The sequence below is a fragment of the Rhincodon typus genome, unplaced genomic scaffold, assembly GCF_021869965.1.
Source record: "Rhincodon typus isolate 14 unplaced genomic scaffold, sRhiTyp1.1 hic_rhity00000874, whole genome shotgun sequence".
NCBI classification, from domain to species: domain Eukaryota; kingdom Metazoa; phylum Chordata; class Chondrichthyes; order Orectolobiformes; family Rhincodontidae; genus Rhincodon; species Rhincodon typus.
The window spans coordinates 3312-29803 of record NW_025966512.1 but is presented as its reverse complement, the minus strand read 5'-3'; the positions used below and the strand labels follow the sequence as shown (position 1 = coordinate 29803).

The 26492-nt window shown below is 41.2% G+C and overlaps 1 protein-coding gene across 1 annotated transcript in view; it reads right to left on the bottom strand.

Annotated features, from left to right (window-relative positions):
- The window catches only part of LOC109924692 (probable leucine--tRNA ligase, mitochondrial), a gene marked incomplete at its 3' end in the record, with an annotated part of 34643 nt that extends 8360 nt beyond the window's left edge, over positions 1-26283 (bottom strand). Inside the window, exons 1-5 of the mRNA XM_048592240.1 lie at positions 26215-26283; positions 23595-23847; positions 21948-22076; positions 16802-16893; positions 7610-7670 (exon numbers count right to left, since the gene is read on the bottom strand). Of these exons, the coding sequence (XP_048448197.1) occupies positions 7610-7670; positions 16802-16893; positions 21948-22076; positions 23595-23828 (516 nt within the window). The remainder of the gene's footprint in view (positions 1-7609; positions 7671-16801; positions 16894-21947; positions 22077-23594; positions 23848-26214) is intronic.
- Positions 26284-26492: the final 209 nt, after the last annotated feature.

Genomic DNA, 26492 nt, shown 5'->3' with positions numbered 1-26492 from the left:
AAGTTAATACCCAATTGACTTTCAAATGTTACTGTTGAATCTATTCACAACATACTTGCATGCAGTGCACTACATATCTTAATTACTGGCAGTGTGAAATAATTTCCGTCCATCACCCCTCAGCCTTTTCTTGCCAATTATCTTAATTCTTTTAAAAATCCAGTGGCTATTGACCCACCTGCGAGTTAAATAGTCCCACTTTATTATCTCCGCTAAAACCCTTCCTGATTTTCAACACTTATTAAATCTGCTCTGACCCTCTTTTGCTTTAAAAGGAGATCAATCCAAGCAGATGTGGTGTCACCATGTAACTGATGGCCCCTTCATCCCTGGTGTACTTGTGGCAGAAGCTCTCAGTACCTTCATCAAGGCTCTCACATCCTTCTAAAAGTGCAATGCCCCAGAATTAAATTTAATTGAAAACTAATCTATGAACATACAAAGGTTTATTAATTTTTACACCTCTATTTACAAAGCTGAATTCATCTCCCTGTTAATACATCTCTTTAAAATTGCACCATATAGTTCTGGATCACACTTTGCTCATTAAATTGCATTGACCATCCGCTTCACCAATTCACCAATTCACCAGTCCACGTCCTCATGAAGTCTGCTACTATCTTCCTCCCTGTTTTGAGAAACTTGAAGAAGTTCTTCAATCAAGGGAGGCTCTTGGAAATGTCTCATCTGCTGATATCCAAAGTCTAGCAACAGCGCGATAAGGCACAAAAGATCCCATCGCACTATTTAAAAGAGGAAGGGAAAATTCTAATTGGTATCTGGGCCAAGATTTATCTTTCAACCAACATCGTCAAACTTGATGATCTGGTCATTATCATCATTATTGCAGGACGTAAAAACTGTGTCAAAATTGGTTCACATGCCTTGTATTAAAATAACAAGTGTACTACAAAAGTATGTTGTTACTGTAGAGGTTTGGGATGTACAGTAGTTGTGAATAGTGCTATATAAGTCTTTCATTCCATCAATATGAGAAATAGAATATAGTGGCCCTAATACTAACCCCAGTGAACAGAAGTATACACTGCCTTTTGGTCTAATAAACAACTGCTCATTACTACTAGTTACAACTGACAGGAGAAATGTGCTGAAAACCAAGCCTCTCTTCTCCACGAGCTGTACTGAAATTATAACTGAAATTATTACATAATGACAACAATTAGCAAATTGCTTCTAGAAGAAAAAGGATTTTCACAAAGTTGCTTCTGTAAACTCTAAAATAACAAAAAAACAGAAATTGCTGGAAATTGCCAGTCTAGCAGCAATTGTGGAGAGAAATCAGCGTTAATGTTTTGGGTCTAGTAACCCTTTGTCAGAACTGAATTTTCCAGCAGTTTCTGTTTTTGTTTCTGATTTCTGACATCCGCAGTTCTTTTGCTTTTTATTTAGTATTAAACTCTAAAATAACTTGTTCAAAACACAAGTTTGCTTCTAATAAACATGTGGTCGAGCTGGTTATCCATTAAGCTGCTATTCAGGACTAAACTAGGCCCTCTTAATCCCAAACACATTCATATGCAGACTCTGTGGAGCAACGACAAGTGGGAGGGGGAAGAAAAGACAGAAAAACCCTTTTGATCAAGAGTCCAAACTAAAGGGGTGGAATGGTTTTCAAACAATTCTTCAATGTTTGTCAACAAGTTCACTTTGCTGTCAATCGCACAATGATGGAAGTACATCCATTTAGGATAGAGGTCAGTGAGACATAGGTCTCACGACAGTTTGCAAAGTTCATGAGGAGATCAGAGATAGTGATTCCTGAAGCCTTCTCTGATTCTTGGTAAATACTTCACCGAGTTACTTCTTCAGCTGGTTTTCTTCAGAGGATTTTATTGTTACTCAGATAATGGGGAAGAGATTTCCCTCTTGGCAACTTATTACAACTGGCCACAACTTCGAGGTCTGGAGCAAAATACATACAAACAGTTCAGAGGCTGTTGCTAGGTAACCTTCACACTAGGCCCCTTCCAAAACTCAGTTGATTTGACTAGCAATTAAAAACAGAACAATTCATCTCTCTCAAAATGTTTTCTGTCCCGCCCCCAAAGTGTCTCAACTCTTTGCAAACAACATGGAGATGCCAGTGTTGGACTGGGGTGGACTAGGTCAAAAATGACACCAGGTTGTGGTCCAACAGGTTTATTTGAAAATGCAAGCTTTCCAAGCTCAGCTCCCTTCTTAGGTGCAGTGTGAGAGAGAGGGTATGAATAGAGAGTTTATAAGCAGCAAGGTAATAATCCTAAAACTGGCTGCCTCTTGTTGAATCTGTAAATCAGTCAGGAAGGAGACCGAAATTAAAATTAAAAAGCAAAATCCGGATTCCTGCCCAGTCATTATCCCGAGATAATTAAAGGTTTTATCAATGTATACATGAGGTGATATCTCACGTCAGACAATGCATTTTAGGTGCAAGGTCTCGCTTATAATCTGTCTGTGTTTTAAACTGGGGTCAGATCCTATTTTTTTGAGCAAAACAGAATGTATCTGCAACTGCACAAACATCCTGGATGAAACAATTAGTATGCGTGTGTGTGGGGGAGCGTATAGTGTGGTGGGGTCCTAAGTACGACATGAACACAAGATCATGATTGAGGCCATCGTCATGGGTATAGAACTAGGCAATCAGCCTCTGCTCAGCAATTTTGCATTGTTGTGTATCTCAAAGTCTGCCTTGGTGGACACTTACCTGAAGATCAGAGGCTGAATGTCCTTGACCCCTGAGGTGGTCCCCCACTGGGAGGAAACACCCCTGTCCAGTGATCATTGCACAGTGTCTATTCATCTGTTGTCATAGCGTCTGCATAGCCCATGTTGTCTATCTCATACAATGCAGGCAAAGATTCCCCGAGGCACGGTATATTGGTAAGACCATGCAGACGCTACGACAATGCATGAATGGACACCTTGCAACGATCACTGGACAGGGGTGTTCCCTCCCAGTGTGAGAACACTTCAGGGGTCAAGGACATTCAGCTTCCCATCTTGGGGTAAGTGTCCTCCAAGGTGGACTTTGAGATACACAACAACGCAAAAATCGCTCAGCAGAGGCTGAAAGCTAAGTTCCATACCCATGAGGATGGCCTCAAATGTGATCTTGGGTTCACGTCGCACTACAGGTGACCCCACCACACTATACACTCCCACACACATATACACACACACTTGCACAGACCCTCCCTCACACACACACACATTCACTCTCTCACGCACACACCATCTCTTTCACAGACACATGCGAATTATTTCATCCAAAACGTTTGTGTAGTTGCAGATACATTCTATTTTGCTCACAAATATAAAACTTGACCCCAGTTTAAACAGTCAGATCCTAAGCAAGACTTCACACCTAAAATGTATGTTCTGACCTGAGATGACACCTCATGCATACACTGATAAAACTTTTAATTATCTCGGGACAATGACCGGAGGGGAATCTGGATTTTGCATTTTAATCAGGAGTCTCCTTCCTTACTGATTAAAGATTCAACAAGAGGCAGCCAGTTTTAGGGTTGTTACCTTTCAGTTTATAAATTCTGTGTCTTATACCCTCTGTCTCACACTACGCCTAAGGAAGGAGGTGATCTCCGAAAGCTTGTGTTTTCAAATAAACCCGTAGGACTATAAACCTAGTGTCATGTGATCTTTGACCTGTTTGCAAACAGCAGACAATCTTCAGGTTTTTGATCACTTTTGCTTCAAAACAACATGGTAAATCCTTTGCAACCTAGGATCGGTCTAAGTTTTCCATTTTCCAACTCTCAACCTGTGAATTTGTGCATCTCCATCGTATTGTCTGCTTTAGCTTTCTTGACATGAAATTTTGCATCCCATGCTATGGCTGTCTCTTTAATCCATGGTTTCCATTTTGCTAAATAAAATCTAGCATGTGAAACTGTATCAAATGCCTTTTGAAAGGCCACATGCACAATATTAATTGCACTACCTTCAACAACCTTCGGTTAACGTGAAGAATTCATTTAAATTGGTAGATATTACTCCCCTTTACCAAGTCTGCATTTGCAGTCATTAATTAATTCAAAACATAAAATCGTCAGCTCTGATGAAGAGTCATCTAGACTTGAAACATTAGCTTGCTCTCTCTCCATGGATGCTGCCTGACCCGCTGTGATCTCGAGCAATTTTGTTTTCAGTTCAGATTCCAGCATCTGCAGTAATTTGCTCCTACATGAATGAATTCAAGTTCCATGAAGAGAATATTTATTTGTTTCTGAATTTAAGGACTCTTAGATCTTTCCCAATTATTGAATTCAGACTGACTGGGCAATCTGCTGGAATGAATCCTAGACAATGCAGTTTTCACCCTTTGGGTGCAAGACATATTAAAAGTAAGAAAAGGTGTTTATAATGAAAATATCTAGTCAAATTTCTTTATCCATTGTCCTTCAGCATTTGCAGTGAAAACAGATGTAAAGTACTCATTCTGTAGCTCACCCAAGTTCTCCATCTACCCAGCATTCCCTTTGTTGATCCCCTAATCAGCCTTACCCATCTCTTAGACATCATTTTATAAATGTTATCGCTGGAAATAAAGATCATAAAATGTCAACGTTTTTGTAACCGGAATTAAAGTTAGCAATATGATGCTTCACCTGTGTATGCTAATCATTAGAACGGTAACTTCATGAAACACTGCCAGTTCTTTCAGCACATTTCTTTTTCAAAATTTCCTTCCATTTAGATTTGGTTTTACTGTCCTGAAACGTGCTCCACCCACATAACACCCACTGCACTCCAAAGTGCACACAGACAGAATCTATTAGACAGGTTCTAAATTTCACTACACTCCATCCTGGGAATTCAGTCCTTTATGTTTTTTTTAAATAATGACAGCATAAATTAATGAGGCAACAGGTGAACATTCTATCAGAATTGAAATGACTCTCAGTGAGTCCTGGTCTGGATTAATTGTGCACCCACGGTAAATCCTGAAGTTTAAATTACTGCCAGGAGAGATTAGATCACTCAAATGAGATATGATTCATTACAAGATAAAGGCCTGTGGAACGCGAAGCATACTAGACTCTGACAAGTACTGCCAGGACTGCACTAATTGCCAAAGGCATGATCAATTACAAAAAAATCATTTTTCTTTATATTCATTGTCAATGAATGTGCAAATGTGGTGAAGTAGCCAATACTGTCAAAATTAAAACAGCCTGATTCTTTCCAGTTCAGTGGCAATGAAGGCACAGGGACAGGAGGAGGCCATTCAGCCCCTCGAGTCTGTTCTGCCATTCAATGAGATCATGGCTGTCTGTGGCTAACTCCATTCACCTGCCTTTGGCACATATCCTTCAAAGCTTTACTTTTAAAAAAAAAACCTCAAATTTAAAATTAACACATTCATTCCTTGGGTTCCAGAGCTGACATCTGAATAGTAAATGAATGGAGACGGCTCAACTGATCAGTTTCTTGATCTCTTTTTCTATCTACATGATTTTGGCAAAAATCATCTTCTACATCCTTCTGTCACTGTACCATCTCCAAACTAGAATCATAGAATCCTACAGTGCTGAATGAGGCCATTTGGCCCATCAGGTCTGCACTGACTCTCCAAAGAGCATCCCATCCATACCTGCCCTACCCTTGTAACCCTGCATTTCCCATGGCTAATCCACCTAGCCTGCAGAACCCTGGACACTGCAGGACAATTTCAGCATGGCCAATCTACCTAACCCACACATCTTTGGACTGTGGGAGGAAACCACAGCACTTGGAGGAAACCTACGCAGACAAAGGGGACATGTGCAAACTCCACACGGACACAGTCGCCCGAGGCCAGAATCAAACCCAGGTCCCTGGTGTGGTGAGGCAGCAGTGCTAACCACTGAGCCACTGTGCCGTCCTTAACTCTCTCAATGTGTTGTGGCCGTCCAGATCTATTCCATGATTTCTCTGATCAAACTCTCCCAAAAGCACTGAAAAGGTGCAAAATGAATTTAAATAAGGGAGACTCTCTGCGACAGTGACCCTCAACCACTTGGTTCTCACTTCATTCAGTTTTTGACATGGTCAACGTCACCAGCTTCACTCAGCATTTCTCAATCCACTTTTCACCAAGACATTTTTGTCATTAATAATTTTATAACATAACCCACAAATGGTTCAAGTTAGATTCAGGGAAAGGGCTATAACTGAGGTAATGAATGGTTAAATGCACAATGTAGTGTATCATTGAAGCACTAGCTAGGAGAGCAGCAGCAGTTTGGAACCACATCTATGTCCCATTACAGCAGGATTAATATTGATTCAGATGGATACCTTTTGGTCCTAGTCCAACAATTAAATGCACATTTTTAAAATGAAAATAGCAAAGATAGATAATAGATATTTGTATGTCCACTTCCAAAGCAACCTTCACAACCTGAGGACATTTCCACATGCTTCACAGCCAACGATGCAGGTTTGAAGAAGTGCAGAATCTGTTGTAATGTAGGAAAGATGTAAACAAAACGTGCCCCGCAAGCTCCCACACACAGCAATGTCAGACTAAAGAAGCTTTTTTTTTCAGTAATGTTGGTTAAGGGATAAATATTGATCAGGACTCTAGGGACTTTGCACTTAATTCCAACTGGGATTTTGTATTCTGTAGTGGATTTAAACTCATTGTTTAACATCAAGGTGATGCATACTACCTACTGACTCAAACTGGCAACACCATATAATTTAATTAGAACTACAGTCTGGTTTAAAAAGCACTGGATTATCTTCAACCTCATCCCTTTCATGTTGCGCTTATACGCATATAAAAGCCGAGTTTTTGAGACCAAATATTTAAGGAAAAATTACGAAGTCGGCCTTTATACAAACAATACTTCCGAAGAGTTGAAATCCATGCTGGGTCTTCAGGATTTCCTGCTGGACGATAACCCAGTCCAACACCGGCACCTCCACATTCTGAATTTCTGGTGTTTACAGAGAACGCTACAGGGCAGGAACAGGCCCTTCAGCTCAGAAATAATTAATTTTGAAGGCAACTCACCGTACCACTCCCACCAATCCACATCCAAAGATGTGCAGGCTAAGTTGACTGGCCATGTTAAATTGCCCATATTGTTCAGGGATGTGTAGATTAGGGAGATGGGTCTGGGTGGGATACACCGAGGGTCAGTGGGGACTAGTTGGGCCGAAGGGCCGGTTTCCACACTGTAGGGATTCTATGATTCTAGCACAAGGTATTTTTAAAAATTAAATACTTTCCAGCTAAAATTAGGGGTCGACTTATACACGTGATATGAAAATCTAAGAATCCAGGGGTAAAACGGCAGGTCGACTCTTACACAGGAGCAATAATTACTCAAAGTAGCTAACCATGTTCCACATTATCCCCCCCTTCTCAACCTGTCCTTCCCTTTAGGTAAAGAGACGTATGAAGCTTCTTTCTTGGTAGTCCTCCAGGATTGTTGATGACTTTCTTCCAATCATGGTTGCGGGTCCTGAGGTGACTGAATAGTCTGTGGACCAACTGTGCTCTTAAGCTGTACTTGTGTCAAACAATCATCATTCATTTTTTAAATATTGTTGCAGAGACCCCCAGTAACTAATACTGCGGATTGCAGTCACTCACCTTTTGCCAGTCAAAACATAGTCCCAGGTTCTGAAGCTGCTCTTTCATGTGTGCAATATTACTGCAAGAAAACAACAAGGGAAATTACTCATTCAATTCCAAGTATTACCAGAAGAAACACCAGAGGTACACTAACATTATTTATAAATCTGGAATATATGTACCACTGGCTAAAACAAAAAATCTTGAAATCATTAAGCAGCTATTTAAAACGTTCAGTTAGACTCACCTGGAAAAATAAACCAAGAAGACAAAAGTGGATCAAGTTCCAAAATTTCAAATCAATTGAGGGGCTCCCCAAAATGTTATTTCAGAGCAGGTCAATATTCTGCATTCAAGTGGCTCTCCTCCTGACTCCCCAAAGCCTTCCTGCCAGCTGCCAGGCATACGTCAGGACCAGTGCTCCACTGAAGCTGCAAAGCTGCTCCAAGGTTCTTCCAGGAACCCATAGACACTGTTTCGTGTGCCAATGCATTGTCTACTGGCTTTGCAGTATTGAGTATCAGAGGGAGTATTGGTCTCTGCTATGAAGGAAAACTGTCCTGTGGCCTTGTTGAAGCTCTACACCAGCCAGGAAACTATTATTCTCAACTGGCATTTACATTTATTAGACTAAACATCCATTCCCTATACCATCTGCACACTGTGGTTAACAGTGCGTTCTATCTACAAGACGTACTGCAACACCTCACCAAGGCTTTCCTGGCAGCACTGCCCAAACTCATCATTTTGACTGCCCAGCAGGACAAGGATGAGTGAGTGTGTGGAAAGAGACCTCTAAGCAACACAACATCAGGATCAAGACATCACTGATTCAAAATGCTGGCACTCCTTGCCTGCCACTGATGCGAGTGCATCTTAACCACATGGGCTACAGCAGTCCAGGAAAGGCAGCTCACAAACACCTTGTCAGGGGAGACACAATAAATGCAGGCCTAGCCAACTCATCATACATCTAAACAGTGAATTAGAAAGACTGGTAAACTCTACAATATCATTCTTCCTGCTCCATCACGAAATAATTGGCAGTAGATTAACCTCTACGAACAGTGTTTTGATTTGCAATACAAATAAAGTACAGCAGGTCAGTCACCAGTAGTAAAGATTTGCAAACAGCAATAAAAGATCTGAGGAAATTGAAATCTGTTAAGAGACTTTATTTAAAAGTTAAGCTGGTGAAAACGTGGGAGAAATTCATCAAGGGAAGAGTGAGAAAGGATCAGAAAAGCAAGAATAAACCGCAGACATAGGGGTCTTGTATGAAAATAGAAATTGCTGACAACATGCTTTAAAAAAAAAAATTATTCATTCACGGAGTGGGGACACTGCCAGCTGGGCCAGAATTTCTTGCCCATCACTTTTTGTAAGTAAGGAAGTGGCGGTAAGCTACATTATTGAACCACTCCATCCCATTTGGTGTGTGTACATCCACAATTCCATGAGGGAGGAAGTTCCAGAATTTTGACCCAGTGAGAGTGAAGGAACAGCGATATATTTCAAAGTCAGGATAGTGAGTGGCTTGGAGGAGAACCTGTAGGCAGTGGTGTTCCCAGGTGTCTGATGCCCTTGCCCTTTTGGATGGAAGTAGTAGTGGGTTTGAAAGGTGCTGTCTAAGGAGCCTTGCAGATGTGGCACCAATCAAACGGATTTATCTTGGATGGTGTCCAAGTTTCTTCAGTGTTGTTGGAGCTGCACCCATCCATGTAAGTGGGGAGTATTCATCACACTCCTGACTTGTGCCTTGTAGATGGTGGACAGGCCTTGGGGAGTATGGAAGTGGGTTATATACCACTGAATTCCCAGCCTCTGACCTGCTCTTGTAGCCACTGTATCAATTCAGTCTAACTCAATTTCTGATCAACAGTAACTCCCAGGATGCTAATAATGGTGGGGGGGGGGAATTCAGCGATGGTAATGCATCCACCAGCTACACAATGGAAAAGATAATCTGGGAAGTACCACACACCAATACTCCTCCTGGTCTAATAAAGGTCTATGTCTGCTACATCATACAATGATGCAGCATAATAGGAGTCCATGGGTTAACTCATCAACAGAGCGATCCAATTAGTCTCACACGCGGGCTCTGTCCATACAACATTGCAAGTTGGTGGCCTTTCAAGTGTTGATCCAAATCTTTTGAAAATCACAATTACACTACCCTTTCTGGCAGCATATTCCAGATTCACCTTGTAACTTTTCTTCCTGCTGGTGTTACCACTGATTCTTGTGCCCAACACCTGAAATTGGCGAGCTCAGTGTTGAAGTCCAGCTCAGGGCGAGGGGTAGCCCTTCATGGTTTCGGACATTAGCACCAAGTCTGAACAAGTAAACACCCTCTGGCCCACCCGGTTAATCCTACATGATTGTGATACCTTGAGTATCACATAATATATACCACTCCCCTCTCCACCCAAATATACATGGGGTTAAGACACATCGGGCGAAGGAGTAAAACAGATACAATCAAACCAGCCAGTCATTATACAGAATGCCTGATATTTAATTTCATTGCTGGGCATGAGCAAACTTTCCGATGTTGTTTTCTGGGAGAGATCTGATTCTGAATAAGGCCAGTGCAGAGGAATATAACATGGGAGATTCCTCTCTGCCCCACTGCGGCCTTGAGAACAAGTACAGGAGATCTCTCTGGTCCTGAATTCTCCAATGGTACTTCACTACTGCAAGAGGCAAACTTGCCCACAAGCCAGAAAGAAGTCAAAGTTCGCATTTGGAAGAATTCAGGAGAATCAACGCCCTCTGCAAAAGATGGCAGCCTATTCCTGAAGAGGATTGTTGTCTAGGAAAAGAATCTTTATTCCCCCCTCAGTCCACTGCTCAAACTAAATCAACAATCTTTCAGGAAATAAAAGATGGCACGACTCTGCAATTCAGACAGAGGTTGGGCAGAGGCAACATCAATAGGGCATAGTAATAGAGCTGAGGCGGTCTTGTACTGAAGTGGGTACTGTTCTTGCTTCTGAGCTAGAAGCCCTGGGTTCAAGCCCCACTCCAGGTCACGACTGCCACAGATGGTGTGTTTATAACAACATGGCCAAACAGGTAGAGTATCTAACTCACACCAATAGGAAAGCATAAGGAAAAGCAGAGATTCCTGGTCAGCCATGTGATAGAAAGAAAGTTGGAACATCTACCATCACTATTTAAAGCCCCCAAGTTACTGCACACATAACAGTGAATGTTACCACAACAACTCATTCTCCTGGGATGGCAGGGTTAGTGTCTGAACAGAGGCTGGATTTGCTAGGACTATATTCACTGGAGTTTGGAATAATGGTTGGGGATCTCATAAAAACCTATAAAATTCTAACAGATTAGACAGAACAATCACAGGAAGGATGTCCTCAATGACCAGGGAGTCAAGAACCAGCAGTCACAATTTAAAGATACAGGGTAGGCCTCTTATGACTGAGATGAGGAAAACATTTTTCACCCAGAGAGTGGGGAGCCTGTGGAATTCTCTGCCACAAAGTGATTGAGGCTAAAACATTGAATGTTTTCAAGAAGGACTTAGATATAGTTCACAGAGCTAAAGGGATCAAAGGAGACAAACTGGTAACAGGGTACCGAGTTGGATGATCAGCCATGAACATAATGAAGGGTGAAGCAGGCTCAAAGTGCCAAATGGCACTTTGAAGTTCACTGTTATTTCTCTCATTTTCTAAGTTTCCATGTTCTGAGTTCTGGAGAAGGGTCGATGAACCTATAACGTCAACTCTGCTTTCTCTCCACACATACTGCCCGATTTCCTGAGTTTTTCCAGCAATTTCTATGCTTGTTTCTATGTTTCCTTGGGGTGCCAGTTGGCTGGACAGCTGGAGTGGATCAGATCAGTGCCCAGAACATGGGTTCAATCTCTGTTTCTGGCTGGGATAGAGTCAGGACTTGCCTCTTTGCCGTTCCCAAGGTGGATGTTATGGTGCTGCAGTTCAGACCTGCCTCAGGCAGGGAACCAAGTAAGGCTGATGGAAGTTCACTGGACCTGGGTGTCTTCGGTATTCCAGCTGGTTGCTAGAAAATACAAGCTCCACATCTGACTTCCACTATTAAATACTAGAACATTGCAGTATTTTAAAATATTATTTGTTCAAACAGCACGTACCTTATTAGCTGGAGTTCATTGCTGAACTGCCTGCTATTATACAAATCAGCAACACTATTTCTTCCGTAAAATCAAAAACGAACACAAATTGTGAAGCTGTGCACGTCAAACACGTCTGCATCTCTGAGCACAGCTCGTGATTACGTCACTTTTCAGAGAACACAATCCACAACAGAACAAATAAACGGCTGAATGGCTCTAAACCAACATTAAAAATGAACTGAATAGCAGAGGGATCAGACATTTGGCAATAGGAACCCATTTTGTGAACAAGTCTGAACTTCACTGCTGCTGAATGCAATTACTTCCCTCTCCCTTGTGAGATCATTAAAGAACAGGCTTCTGAACATTAGTGACCAACTACACTACAGATTTAAGGATGACAAAACTTGCAAAAGATATTAATCGCCCAGTTTCTATACTAGAATAAATGGCAAAGCTTTCATTACTCACTCTTAATAAAGCAAGAAAGACAGCAACTTCTGGTGATTACACACACCGAGCAAAGCATGGAAATCCAGAAGCTGATTTCCATTCCTGTTCTCCAAACTTTGACAAACCAGTACTTCAAGAAATTCAACATCAAAATCCATACAACACGGTCAGCTTACAGTATTAAACATGCCAGAATAAGAGATCTTGCCAATTTAAATGCAAATGAATGAATCCTACCTCCTTACCCTCTCTGTTTTACTTCATATGAATTCAATATTAAATTGTGCAATGTTTACATTTACACAGTGAAGTTCAAATTCAGTGCATCACACAGAGGACTTCTCAACCTGCACAATGCAGAAGCTTGGCATCAAACCCCCCATAAAAAAAGGCTGTGCCAAACATATTTATGTTTCAAGTAAGGGGCACAGAGAGGCCAAAATTGCACCAAAACGGTTTGAGAAAATTCCTAAAACGTAGAGCTCAACTGCCCATTGAATTGCGTCTTCAGTCCTGAAATGTTAACTCTGTTTTTCTCCCCACGGGTGATGGTTGACCGGAGTATTTTAGCCTTTTCTGTTTATATTGCTACTGAATCTACTGGGTGGCATTGGTTAAAATTTGATTCAGAAACACACTGCTTGTTCGAGCCATTTAGAAAAAGGCAATTACAAAAAATACACCGGACTATACGAAAAAGAAAAACAAAGCCAAGTCAACTTGTGAGCATTGACTGATATGTTCTTGTTAATTTGCTCTTTGTAGCTCATTCTCTCAGCTGCCACCTTATTATTGCACTCATTAAAGTTTAAATCAATTGCCCAATAGATAAACCCACTAATTATTTACACCATGCCAGTGTTTAGCTTTCTCACCTGCTGATAGCGTGTTACAGTAACAGTCACTAACAGCCTTCTGCACAGCAGCACTGATCAGTGTTTCGATTTATGGACATCAATAAGTGTCAACAGTCTTATCTCATTTGTATGTGTTATCTGCAGCTAAGGTTGAGTCATTTTAGACTACTTCAACCTGAGAAACTTCCTGCATCTATTGATCTAGGAGGCAGACATATCACACAATTAGGTTTTCCAGAAGTCAATATCCTGTTGTAAGAGGCTACAGCTTGAGGGGTGCCACTCAACATTAAACTGTCTAATCAAGAGATTTCCCATGCTAGAGCTGGCCATAGTTTGAAGATCATCCCTTGTGACCATTGCTCTGGCCATCAAGTTCTTGAGTAAGCCTCACATCCAAAGCTTCTGGCTCACAGACAGGGATGATACCGCTGCACCACAGGACTTCCTTTAGACCAAGTGCCTGATGTTAACGCAAGTGCGAGCTACGATTTCCTCCAAGTTTGTCTTTGCTAAAGCCATTTGTTTCATCCTACCACCCTGTGGCCTTGTCATTAACATCACCTCCTTTCTCAGAAAACAAAGTGATGGAAAAACTCAGCAGGTTTGGCAGCATCTGCGGAGACAGAAACAGAGTTAACTTTTCAAGTCCAGTCTGACTGTTCTTCGGAACCTGGGGTGAAAGAAAAGAGACAGAAGAGTTCTGAAGAAGAGTCACACTGGACTCAAAAGATTAACTCTGTTTCTCTCACTGCAACTGCTACCAGACCTGCTGAGTTTCTCCAACTTTTTGTATTTTTCAAATTTCAGATCTCTAGCACCTGCAGTATTTTGCTTTTATCCCCTTGCTCAGACTGTGTGCAACTCTCTTCTTAATCCAGAGTTGAACTCCAGATCCCTTAATGTACATCAAGGCCATTTACCACGGATGCTCTGTCCTCACATTCCCCCTGCTCCATGGTCTTTCCCATGCTTCCATTACCTCCAGGGTATCAGAGGATAACTTGGGTAGGGAGGAAAGTGAACTGCAGGTCAATCAGATCAGCCATGATCTTGTTGAATTGTAGAGCAGGCTCAAGGGGCCTACTTCTGCTCCAAAATTCGAATAGCTTCTCCAACACCTTCCCTGTTAACTTCTTAGCCTGTACCATCCATGATAGCCACTTCACTATTGGTGTCTACTCAATGCCAAATGCCACATATTGTTCCAATGTCATACACTAGTTCCATAATCAGATGGAAGAGGACCAGCTAATTCATCACCTCTGCATCCTGGAAGTTGCCCAGTAGGATGACAATGGGGTTTTCCTCAGCGAATTGAATATCAAATCATCAGCCCATCTACAAATCTGCTCCATGGCCTCAACCTTTCCTACTCCTGTCACCTTTGTCAGCCTCCTGTCTCATCCTAGCACTCAGGTGTTCAATTCAACTTGAGTGGTACAATGTTGGGTCCTATTCGGAAACCACTAACTTTATCCCCCAGTCTCGGAAAAGGCCACATTTAAATTTTAACCAATTTAATTCCTGCTCTGTGAAGCATGGAGACATCAATTTCCACTTAATCAGTCGACATTAATGCCTAGTGTTGCAGAACAAAAATCTTTCCCCTCCCCCAAAACTTTACAGCAACTACATATGGAATCTAATGGATATTGACACACCCTGCGGAATGTGTACTGCTATGAAAAGAGTCTTAAATAAGGACTTCACACTACCCAAGTATTTCAATACTCAGTGCTGTTCATGGAAACAGATGAATAAAGACCAATTTTGACAGCGCATGGGTTAAAATGAACCTGACACTTTCTTGGCTGAGAGGTTGATAGAATGTGTGAAACTTACTCACCCACATCTCTGATCATCTGCAAGTTGTTCATTGGATCACTTGTGTTTCAAATAATGAAATGATTGGAAGAGATTAAGGGCTGAGTGTATTTTGTAGCCTCCAGGCTGTTATTCAGAGTTCATTATGCAGGCTCGCTGTATTGTGATTTAGTGACAATATGCATGAAACGTTTAGATGAAAGTTTGATTTAGCTTAAGAGTTTTGAATGAAACACTGTATGATGGACCCCAAGTAAACCATGAGCTATAAGGCTTCGCTAAAGACCTGAGCACACATACTGGATCTCATGTTGTGGTGTCCCAATAAACACCCGATTCTGTATTGTGCAATCAGCATGTCTCTAATGTTTAAAGTAACTCGATGAAATAAAACATGAAAGCAATTCAGTACATGTCTAACATAAGTGAGAATGTCACACCTTTCAGATCAGTTCCTGCAAAAGGTGAGAGTTAACAAAAATAGTACTTCATGTTGCACACACAATCCTGTTTATAAAAAGGCAACCCACCATTAAACATTTCCGTGATTAGGAATGAGCAACATTAAGGCAGGGGTAACTCCTGGTTGTTCAATAACTCACCTTCAAACAAGGCTCAATTCAAAGAGTGCATCAACATGTGCATGGGCTTTAGAATACAAATCAACTTTCAAAGCTGTGCCAACACCAGTAGCATTGTAACTTGCGTGAAATGACTCAGCAGTGTAAAGTGTCTAAACTGAACTGAATGCACAAAGCCATCAACTCAGGAATGCTTCACAGGCAACATGCCTGGTATCAGCTGCTGCCAAGTGATGGCCTTTCTTCCTGATCTCCAATGGGCGAGTGCTCCATGTTAGAGACCTCCAATTGTGGGTGAATGGCAAACTGTTGGCAGAGGATGAATTTTCTGTTCATCAAAGCAAGGTACATTGCTTCTGGGGAATGAAATATTTTCCATTTCAGGTGCCCGGCGTTGGATATTAACACAGCGGCAGGAGACTGTCTGTTTATCATTCTTTCATGAGATGTGGGCACTAGTGGCAAGGCCAGCATTTGTTGTACATCCCTAAATGCCTTTGAGCTGAGTGGTTTGCTCAGCCATTTCAAAGGACATTTAAGAGGCAAGCACATTGTAGTGTGTCTGGAGTCACGTGTAGACCTTACCAGGGAAGGATGGCTCATGATAAAAATAGACTTTTCCCTAAGTTTCAGTACAGCTTGAAGTGGCAAGCACTCACTAAGCAACTTAATTAGCAGCACCTCACAGCATCTTATGTTTTCAATTTAAATAAAAAGCAATTGCACAGCAACAGCAGTATGCATCAAGCTAGGAAAGAAAATGATAACAAAATAAGGCAAAGTATATGAAGGAAATACCACCCAACATGATAAACTCTCAGAGATCAAACTATAGCGTAACTCAATCAGTACACACCTTAAGTAAAATTCACAGCATTGCAATTGTATGGTTCAATGTTTCAAACAGGGAATCAAAACTCTGGACACTCGTTGCTAGTCACACTGTAACGTGTATCTCATTTCTTGATACTTCCATTATAGAGTCATACAGCACAGAAACAGACCCTTCGGTCCAACTAGTCCGTGCTGAATGTAATCCCAAACTAAACTAGTCCCACCTGCCTGCTCCTGGCCCATATCCCTCCAAACCTTTCCTATTCATGTACTTATCTAAATGTCTCTTGAAACATTGTAATCATGCCTGCATCCACCACATTTTGCAAAAAGCCTAAGGAATACAATTTCAGGATTGATTTCAAGAAGCTGTTTTGTGAAACTTTGCTTTGGAAGGGATAATTTCTGTTAAATCAAAATCACCAAATGACAGAAAATATCGGTTGATGTCACCTGCTGTATTTTAAGTGATAACGACATTAAGATTGGCCTTATACACTTTGATGAAGAAATTCAACAATTTTTCTCAATTTACCTTCTTGTCCACTCTTCAGGATCCAGGCCTCGCTCAATTGCAGCATTTTCTGCAGGCAAACCAAATGCATCCCATCCCATTGGGTGCAAGACCTGTGATTTAGAGAGAACCACAGTTACAATACTCCTCACTGAAGCAAGCAATTTCTATTTGGTTCAGTGCTGTCGCGTGAAGGTGAATCAAGCTGGCACAGTTACATACCTTTATTCCATGAAAGGCAGCAAGAAAACATGTGAAGGCCACTTACTTACATTCATTTTACGATTTCACTGCAAAGATATTCTTCACAATGATGATTTTGTGAGCTATACAGGTCCTATCAGATTTTAGAATACTTGGAATTCAACATGTTCCTGTCAGTTCAGAGGACAATACTTTCAAAATAAAAACTAAATGGAATTGGAAATAAAACAGCTCAACAGAATTTTATGACCTTCTTCTAAATGCTACCCATTTATAATACATAATCTATTCAGCACATGAACATTATTGTTTTCAAATTCAGCCAGTGCCTCCATCTGTTCAACCTTTCTTCATGAACTAAGCCTTTGATCACAGAAGTGAGCTGAACAAACGTTCTCTGAGCTGCTTCTAAGGCAATTAAATCCCTTATAAATACTGTACACAGTATGCCAGATGTAGTCCTACCAAGGTCCTGTACAGCTGCTGTAAAATTGTCCTAATTCTATATTCAATTCTCATTGCAAATAACAACAGCATTTTACTTGTCTTTCCAATCACATGGTATAAGACCTAAGGCATAGGAGTAGAAGTAGGTCAGATTTACTCTCAAAAAAGGATTCCTCCTCATCTCAGTTTTAAATGAGCAACTGCTTACTCTGAGATTATGCCCGTCTGGCCCTAGACTTTCCCAACAGGAGAAACAACTTCTCAATATGCACCCAGTCAAGCACCCTAAGAATTTCTTTGAAATGAAGACAGTACCTGCAGGCCAACCTTTTGTGATTCATGTACTTGCACACCCAGATTCCTCTGCATTTCGGACTTCTCCATCTTTGGGGCAAAGAAACAATATCCTGCCCCTATTCATTGATACTGTTTTTGAAACTTATTTGACTTCTTGCTTTTATCCATTGTTTTATTGCTGTCAATATTATTTCTCAAAACCAGACATAATCATATTTTCATTAACAATATTTATGATCTTTGACCTTTTTTCTAATCTTTAAGCTATTTTCCCTTTTGTTATTTTAGGTAGAGATTTTAAATGGTTACATTGTGTTAGCATACACCGAAGGTGACATTAGGTCACATAGGATTCAACATGGATTGATCCCATCAATCAGCAAGCAATAGTAGATATAGAACTGGCTAGAATTAGCGATCTCAACAAAGATTAGGCTTGCGGCCCTGACAACATATATGCTCAAATTGCAAGGACTATGTAATAGCTCACTGGGACCAGAAACCATTCATGGCTATAATTTCGCACATGGTGCCTTATCTCAGTAGCAATGTCTCAAATTCAGCTATCTGAAAACTGAACCTTCTGTTTAAGCTGATGTTCAAGAATGTCAATTCTTAGAGGAGTTGAAACAACTGGATGAGTAATTGGACAAGGTGGTGCATTAGCTGGATGGAAAGTGGACTAGCAATACACCTCTCTCTTTCCTTGGTCAGAGTGACCCTTGACCTCAGCTTACTTAAGATTGGCCTAATCCACAAGCTGAAATCTCCAACCTAAAGGCAGCAAGGTCCAAAAACAGGGATCGAATCTGTGCCCCACGTTGCTGGTTTGGATATACTACCAGTAATGTTGAGCCTCAACACGATAAATACCTCGGCCCATATGCAGGTTTTACGTCAAACCATACCCAGAATGCTCTGGTCAGCTTTAGTCCTTTGACATGGTGGGAGATTAAAGGTTTGAGAAGAACAACTACAGTTTACAAATCCTCTGCCACCAAGAAAGGCTGCGAGGGATGAAGAAAGTTTAGACTTCGAGGACTATCTAACTGAAGCCTTCTACGTACCAAAAAGGATTAAATGTTGAAATAAGTAGGACAAGGCCATTCAGCCCCTTTGAGCCTACTCCACCATTCAATATGAACATGGCCGATCCTCTATCTCAATGCTATATTCCCACTTTCTCCCCATAACTTTTGATGCCTTTAAAATCTAAACATTTATCTAACTCCTTCCTGAACACATGCAGTGATCTGGCCTCTACAGCTTTCTGTGGTAGAGGATTCCACAGGTTCACTATCCTCCGAGTGAAGAAATGTTTCCTCATCTCAGTCTTAAATGGCCTGCCCTGTGTCTCGAGACTGTGGCCCCTGATTTTAGACACCGTCAACTAGGGAAAACATTCTCCTTGTATCTTGTCTGCCGAGCCCTGTGAGAACTTTATCGTTTTCAATCAGAGATTCAACGAGAGATAAATTGTGCTGTGAACACAGGCCCCATCAAACCAAACTCACTGCGTACGACAGTTCTTATATGACATATATTGACATTCCTTCACTGTCGCTAGGTAATAATCCTGGAACTCCCTACACAACAGCTGTGTGTGTGCGCACCTACATCATACAGACTGCAGCAGTGCAGTGAGGCAGTTCCCCATGACTTCCTTAAAGGCAATAAATTCTGGCCTAACTTGCAAAGCCCACATTCCACAAATGAATAAAAACAAGACACACATAGCCACTGAACACTGCAAAAATGAAGAAAAAAACCTTTCTATAACTGATAATGATCAAACTTCCTTCTCAAATGAAAGTGAACTTTATACAATGTACACCAATTTTATGTACATAGAGAAACAGAGTTAACATCGAGTCCAATATGACTTGTCTTTGGAATCCAAAGAATCATGTTAGACTAGAAAGGTTAACTCTGTTTTGCTCACTACAGATGTTGCCTGATCAGCTGAACTTCTCTAGCAGTTTCTGTTTTTATTTCCAATCTCCAGCATCTGCATATTTTTACTTTTGGTATAGAATTATGCAATTGCTTTCTCTTCCAGTCAGTATATGAAATTGAAACAGAAGGAAATGATAGTCACAGCTGTGACATTTTGTTTGTATTTTCCAAACAATCATCGAACAGGAGAGATTCAACGAGAGATATTTTGTCAGAAAAATTGTGCCGTGGAATAATTGTACAGAAACCCTGGAGAATCAGTTGACTGAATGTGTGTTTATGACGTCATTTAAGCCCATGAGCTTGTAATATATTATTAGCTTTTGAACTAGCACTGCTGACACTAATCCCATCTCCCTGCCTTTCTGCAAAATCCATTCACATGAACATCAGTTTGATTTAAATGATTGTGTTAATCACTAATTATAAATCAAACATTAACCCACTATGTAATCCAGAGAAGGGCGATTAAAAGCTAAAAGGAAAAATGCAAAACCCAAGGAAGACCGTCATTGCTAAAAGAAACAGCACTTGCAGACAGGACAGAGAGAAAAGCTCTTTAAACCTGAAGCATTTTCTATAGTGAAAGTGTATTTTAAAATAAAGCAGCTCCTAAGGATGGAGAGATGTCTAATTGTATCCACTGTTTTAAGCACTGTGCAGATTCTAGACTCAGTCTCACAGAGGGTGGTTACTTGCTGACTTCAATTCTAGCTCCAGGGTCACTATTACTGATAATTAGCTTTCAATTCCAGCTTTATTAATTGAATTTAAATTCCACCAGCTACCATGTTCCACCAACCTCCCCTAGACATAAAGAAACATCTGGGGGAGGCCAGGAATCACTGTATTGGAATCCTGTGGATCAACATCTGGTGCTGGCCTGGAATGCCAATGGGGAAGCACCACAAATAGAGATCAATATTCAGCCCTGAGTAAAGTTTACTATGTTTAATCCTATAGCGCACATTTTCATCTCAGCATAGAACTATGAATTAAAGAAGTGTTGGCTGGCAAAGATCTTTTAAAGGTGCATACAGCTCCCAAAGAAATTAAACATCTTGCGGGTCTGAAGAGGCCAGGCATCTCTCTTCATGAACACTATATTCATGGAGAAGTTAATAAGTTAACAACTTTCTCTCAAAGTCATTGATTTTCATCCCAGGAAGACCTTGAACTTTACCTCTGGTGCCAAAAATCTCCCACTGTCTTCCAGAACTAGGGGGCTCTGTTTAAAAACAAGGGGTAGTCCATTTATGGCAGAGATAAAGGACAGTTTTATTCTCTCACAGTGGATTGAGAGCTTTGGAACACTCTTACTCAAAACGTGGAAGACTCAGAGTTCTTTAAATATTTTTAAGGATTCTTAATAAGCAAGAGAGTGAAAGATTATCAACGATACACATGAACAGAGAGTAAGCAGATAAACTATGATCTGATTGAGTAGCAGAGCAGACTCAAGGGGCTGAGTGACCTAACCTCTTGTATGAGCACATGCCTTCATAGCAGGTGGCTATCACTGGTAAGGCCAGCATCAGTTAGAATCATAGAATCATGGAAACCCTGCAGTGTAGAAGCAGGCCATTCGGCCTATCAAGTTCACACCAACTCTCTGGAGAGCATTCCACCCCCCCCTACCCTACCCCTGTAACCCCTCATTTCCCATGGCTAACCCACCTAGCCTGCACATCCCTGGACACTATGGGGCAATTTACCATGGCTGATCCACCTAACCTGCATGTCTTCTGTCTGTGGGAGGAAACTGGAGCACCTGAAGGTCACCCACGCAGACATGGAGAATGTGCAAACTCCACACAGACAGACAGTCACCTGAGGCTGGAATTGTACCTGGGTCCCTGATGTCGTGAGACAGCAGGGCTAACCACTGAGCCACCGTGCCGTCTCAGTTGCCCATCTCTAATGGCCTGTGAACTGAGTGACTTGCTAAAGTCACTTCAGAGAGCATTAAGAATCAACCACATTGCTGTGGGTCTGGAATTGTATGTGAGCCAGACCTGGAAAGGATGACCTGAAGGACATTAGCAAACCAGATGAGTTATTAAGGCAATTGATGATAGCTCCAGGGTCACTATTACTGATAATTAGCTTTCAATTCCAGCTATTATTAATTGAATTTAAATTCCACCAGCTACCATGTTCCACCAACCTCCCCTAGACATAAAGAAACATCATTAGGACAAAACCAAAATCACAAGTGTAAAACATTGTAGCGAGATTTTAATTGAGGAAGAGCTGTCAGTACCTGAAATCCACGCATTCTCTGGAAATGAGCCATTGTGTCGCTGATAGTGTACACTCGCACATGCCCCATATGAAGCTTCCCAGAAGGGTACGGGAACATGGAAAGGACATAACATTTTGGCTTTGATTTCTGAAAGAGAAAATAAAGATAATCTGTGAGGTAAAAGAACCCCACAAAAGTCACCATGTCTGAGGCTTATGATACTAAAACATTACTTCCCTATCTAAGCTTGCAAATTATAATTGTATGTTGAATGTGATGTAGATTAGAGTTAGGAAGGATAAAGAGTAACAGTTAGGTAATCAGTACTTTTAATAGTTTGACATAACGAAAGCTGGAAATCTAAAATAAAAACAAAAATAATGTAAATGTTCAGCAGATCAAGTAGCTCTTATGGAGAGAGAAACAGAGTTAACACTTAAGGTTCTGACAAAAAAAATTATTACCCTGAAACTGTGACTCTTTTTTCTCTTTCCACAGCTGATGCCAAACCTAGTGAATATTTTCAGTGCTTCATGTAGATATTTAACTTGGAGGCCCTCACTAGATAACGTGAGAGGAATGAGTCACTTGTTTCATGCCCAATCAGTTCCTCAAGTCATGGAAATGTATCACATGTGAATCCATGATTTTACAATTGACAATGTTTGCAACTTCTCAAAACTTAAATGTTTAAAAGGAACTAGTGTGAAATGGATCCTGTGCCAAATAGTGAGATAGGAAATTAGACAACATTTTTTCTTGATATGTTGGTTTAGTCACAGATTGCAGCTTCACAAATCTAAACTAAGCCAACATCCCAGAATCTCACTTTTCTCACTCAGTCTTTAGAAATTTTCTATAATCCAACAACATTTGAAGGAGGTACATTAAAAACTAATGTGGGACTATAGATAACTCACTCTGTTAAAGACTAGGGGTTATGTTACTTAATAGGCATGACTCTGTATCAAAAATGGTACAGGAGAAGAGATAGGTCTCAAGTTCACCTCAGCCAAAACAAAACCCTGCTGATAGAGACCCTCTGAACCACACCCTACATACCTAGATAACTGACCTAACTGGCCCCTAAAGGAAGGAACCTTTACAATGAAGCACAGGATCTAGATTTTGCATTTAGGTTTCTGTAAAGGAAATTGAAACAATAGCTTTCTAATCAGAAGTGAAAGCACCACCCACAAAGGCACAAGTGAGACTTGCCAAAATGACCACAGACGAGCGTAAGCAATTTTCAGAAAGCATCAATATTCATATCAAAGGTAGATGCCTTATCCTTTAGGCCATGCAGTCATCGAAGGTGAATGCCAGAAATGAGATATGTACTCAGGGTCAATGCCCTTCACTTTTGCATACTTAAAATAGAACATCAATAAAATGGGTTGTTCCTTTTTAATGTTAAGATCCTGTGGGCACTGGGGCAACATGTAGGATTACTAATGCCACACAGAGGTTTAAAAAGAAGGGAAGGAGAGAATAACATACGCATTTCATGGTGTGGTCATCATTGTAAACTAGCCCTTGTCGTATACATATACTTTGAGTCTCAAGTGGCTGAATGATTTTTGCCTGTCCGTAGGCTCCTTCCCTTAATCTGTTTTACAAGTTGTTTCCCTTCTATACATTTAATTTTTTTTTTGAAATACCTACACCCATTTCAGAAATCGCTGGGAATTGCTCCTTTAGTCGTGAGTGCCAATGTTTCTCGACACGTTTTCGCGTCTCTGTTCTATATTCTCTTTCCCATGTTTCTGCATGATTGGAGAGGTTTCTGCCATGTACCGGCACCCGCCTTCCGTACTGACCAAGTAAACTGGTCCAGCCACAAGAATGTTTCTTCAAGCAGGCGGAGCAAAGCCCCAGCTTCCACAAGACAGTCATCATTTTCTGCACAATCAGGCACCTTGAAAAATAACAAGGACGATTGTCAATACAAGGGCAGAACACACGTTTCTAGTGTTTACGGCAGGATAGAACGATCTTTCACACATGCAAATGTAAAAATAGTTCTAATTTTAATAAGAAACATCAGCCCACCGATTAGTAAATGTATCTCCTACACAGAGCATAAATGAGTTACCTGGTACTGGTTATCTTCAGGCTAATAATATTTGAAAATATTTTTAAATAAATTGTCACCAGAAGTGGGGGGAAAAATGACTGTCTGTCTGGGGACAAGATGGCGTGTGATAATTTCACTGGACTAACAATCCAGAGGTCCACTGGCTGCAGGCTCAAATCCCATCACAGAAGCTGGCGGAAATTAAATTTAATTAATAAATCTGTACTGAAAGCTTGTCTCAGTAATGGTAACCATCATAACAATCATGGGACAGACATCAATTATCCCAAATCTGATCTAGTCTGCATGCGATGCCAGATTCAGTAATATGGTTGGCTCCTAAGTATCCTCTGAAATGACCCAGCAAGTTCCATGGCAGCTAAGGTTGGCAACAAATGCTGGACTTGCCAGCAATATCCACATCCCTTCAAAAACGGATGATTTACTCAAGAGGTGATTTTCACTTCTTCATCATTCTGAAATTAGATGGCAAGACAGCAAAGGCTAACTTGAGGAACTGTGGAACCTGTCCAGTTGTTTATTCACCACTCACTTGCACAGTTAAGGAGAATATAACACACATTCACCATTGACAGGTCACTGATTGGGAGGTGAGAAAGTGCATGCAGTTCCACGTACAGACTGAAATATACAGAAAAAGGCAGGAGACAACGTTTGAATGATTTAAGATTAAATCAGCCCAGTGCCTCCGACCAGAGGAAGAGGCAGGAAATAATTTATATTGCGAAGAAATAAAGTCAAAACACAAAACAAAATAACAAACTCTGCCTCGTCGTGCATCTGAAAACATTGTGTAGTTTATTTCGTCCTCCTCAGATCAGCATTTTTGTATTTTTTTGAGAGATCCTGGAGCAGTTTAAAGAGGACTAGGTAAGGAACCCAGTGGAGTTGCAGATAAACATTTGTGGTCATGGCACAACTCATGGTTTTCAGATGCAGTCTTGGAGTCTGCTGAACGGGAACATCAAGAAGTGGCACAATTGGACTATCAGCATTTCCTCTGGACCTGCCTAAAACACCAAAAGGTTGAATATTCACATTGGCAACGTTAATGGGAATTCTGACAAGCGATCACATCTCTAATACATTCCACAGTCTGATAAGACTCACTTTTGTCTCAGTATAGTCATACCTTCCCGACTCACAATGTAACCATGCCCCAAGTCAGCAAGGTATACTTCCTTTCTGATTGCACTCAATCCCTCAAAAGTTTAGAGTGGAGGCCAGAGGGGTTCAAGGGCACAAACTTATAAATCACTATAAGCAGCACTATAGACTAATAAGGCCATAAAAACTCCTAAAAGGGATTGGATTAAAAAGTTAAAAGTTATGTTAAACAGATACAGAACTTTGGCTAGATCGCACCTTGAGTACCATAAACAGCTCTCATCTAGAAGGCATTGGTGAAAATGCAAAATAGGTGTACAAGAGGTGAAGCAAGAACAGAGAAGTTGATCAAATAGCCTAGTCTCTTTCCTAAAAGACTGAGGAAGAGCTGTGATAGATGTCTTTAAGATTATAGGAAAAATACTGCAGATGCTGGAATTCTGAAACAGAGAATGCTGGAGAAACTGAGCAGATCTCACAACATCTGTGGAGACAGAAAAATAGAGGCTTCTGAAGAAATCATAGTGGACTCAAAACGTTAACTCCTTCTCTCTCCACAGATACTGTCAGACCTGCTGAGTCTCTCCGGCATTTTGTGCGTCTGTTTCAAATTGTAGGAATCTGTGAGACCGACAGAAAGAAATCGGTCACAACTGCGGGAAAGACCAAAACCGAGGACTATAAATAAACAGAGACAGTAGGAACTGCAGATGCTGGAGAATCTGAGATAACAAGGTGTAGAGCTGGATGAACACAGCAGGTCAAGCAGCATCATAGGAGCAGAGAGGCTGACGTTTCGGGCCTAGACCCTTATAAATAAACAAACACGGACGGGCTGAAATATACAGAAAAAGGGAGGAGACAACGTTTGAATGATTTTAAGATTAAATCAGCCCAGTGCCTCCGACCAGAGGAAGGGGCCGGAAATAATTTACATTGCGAAGAAATAAAGTCAAAACGCAAAACAAAACAACAAACTCCGCCTCGTCGGTGCGTCTGAAAAGCTTGTGTAATTTATTTCGTCCTCCTCAGGTCAGCATTTTTGTATTTTTTTTTAGGGATCCTGGAGCAACAGCTCACCTCAGTCCCTGGGCGCCGCCATCTTCCTTCAACAAAACTTTACAACTTTATTGACAACGGCCGGCAGCGGAGTTTCTGCGCATGTGCGCAGCCGGCAGCATGTGCTCTGGGGGCCTGAGAGGCTAAGCCCCAATGTGGGACAAGGTGCAGGGCTGGATGAACACAGCAGGCCAAGCAGCATCATAGGAGCAGAGAGGCTGACGTTTCGGGTCTGGACACTTCTTCGGAGCCCGAAACGTCAGCCTTCCCGCTCCTCTGATGCTGCTCGGCCTGCTGTG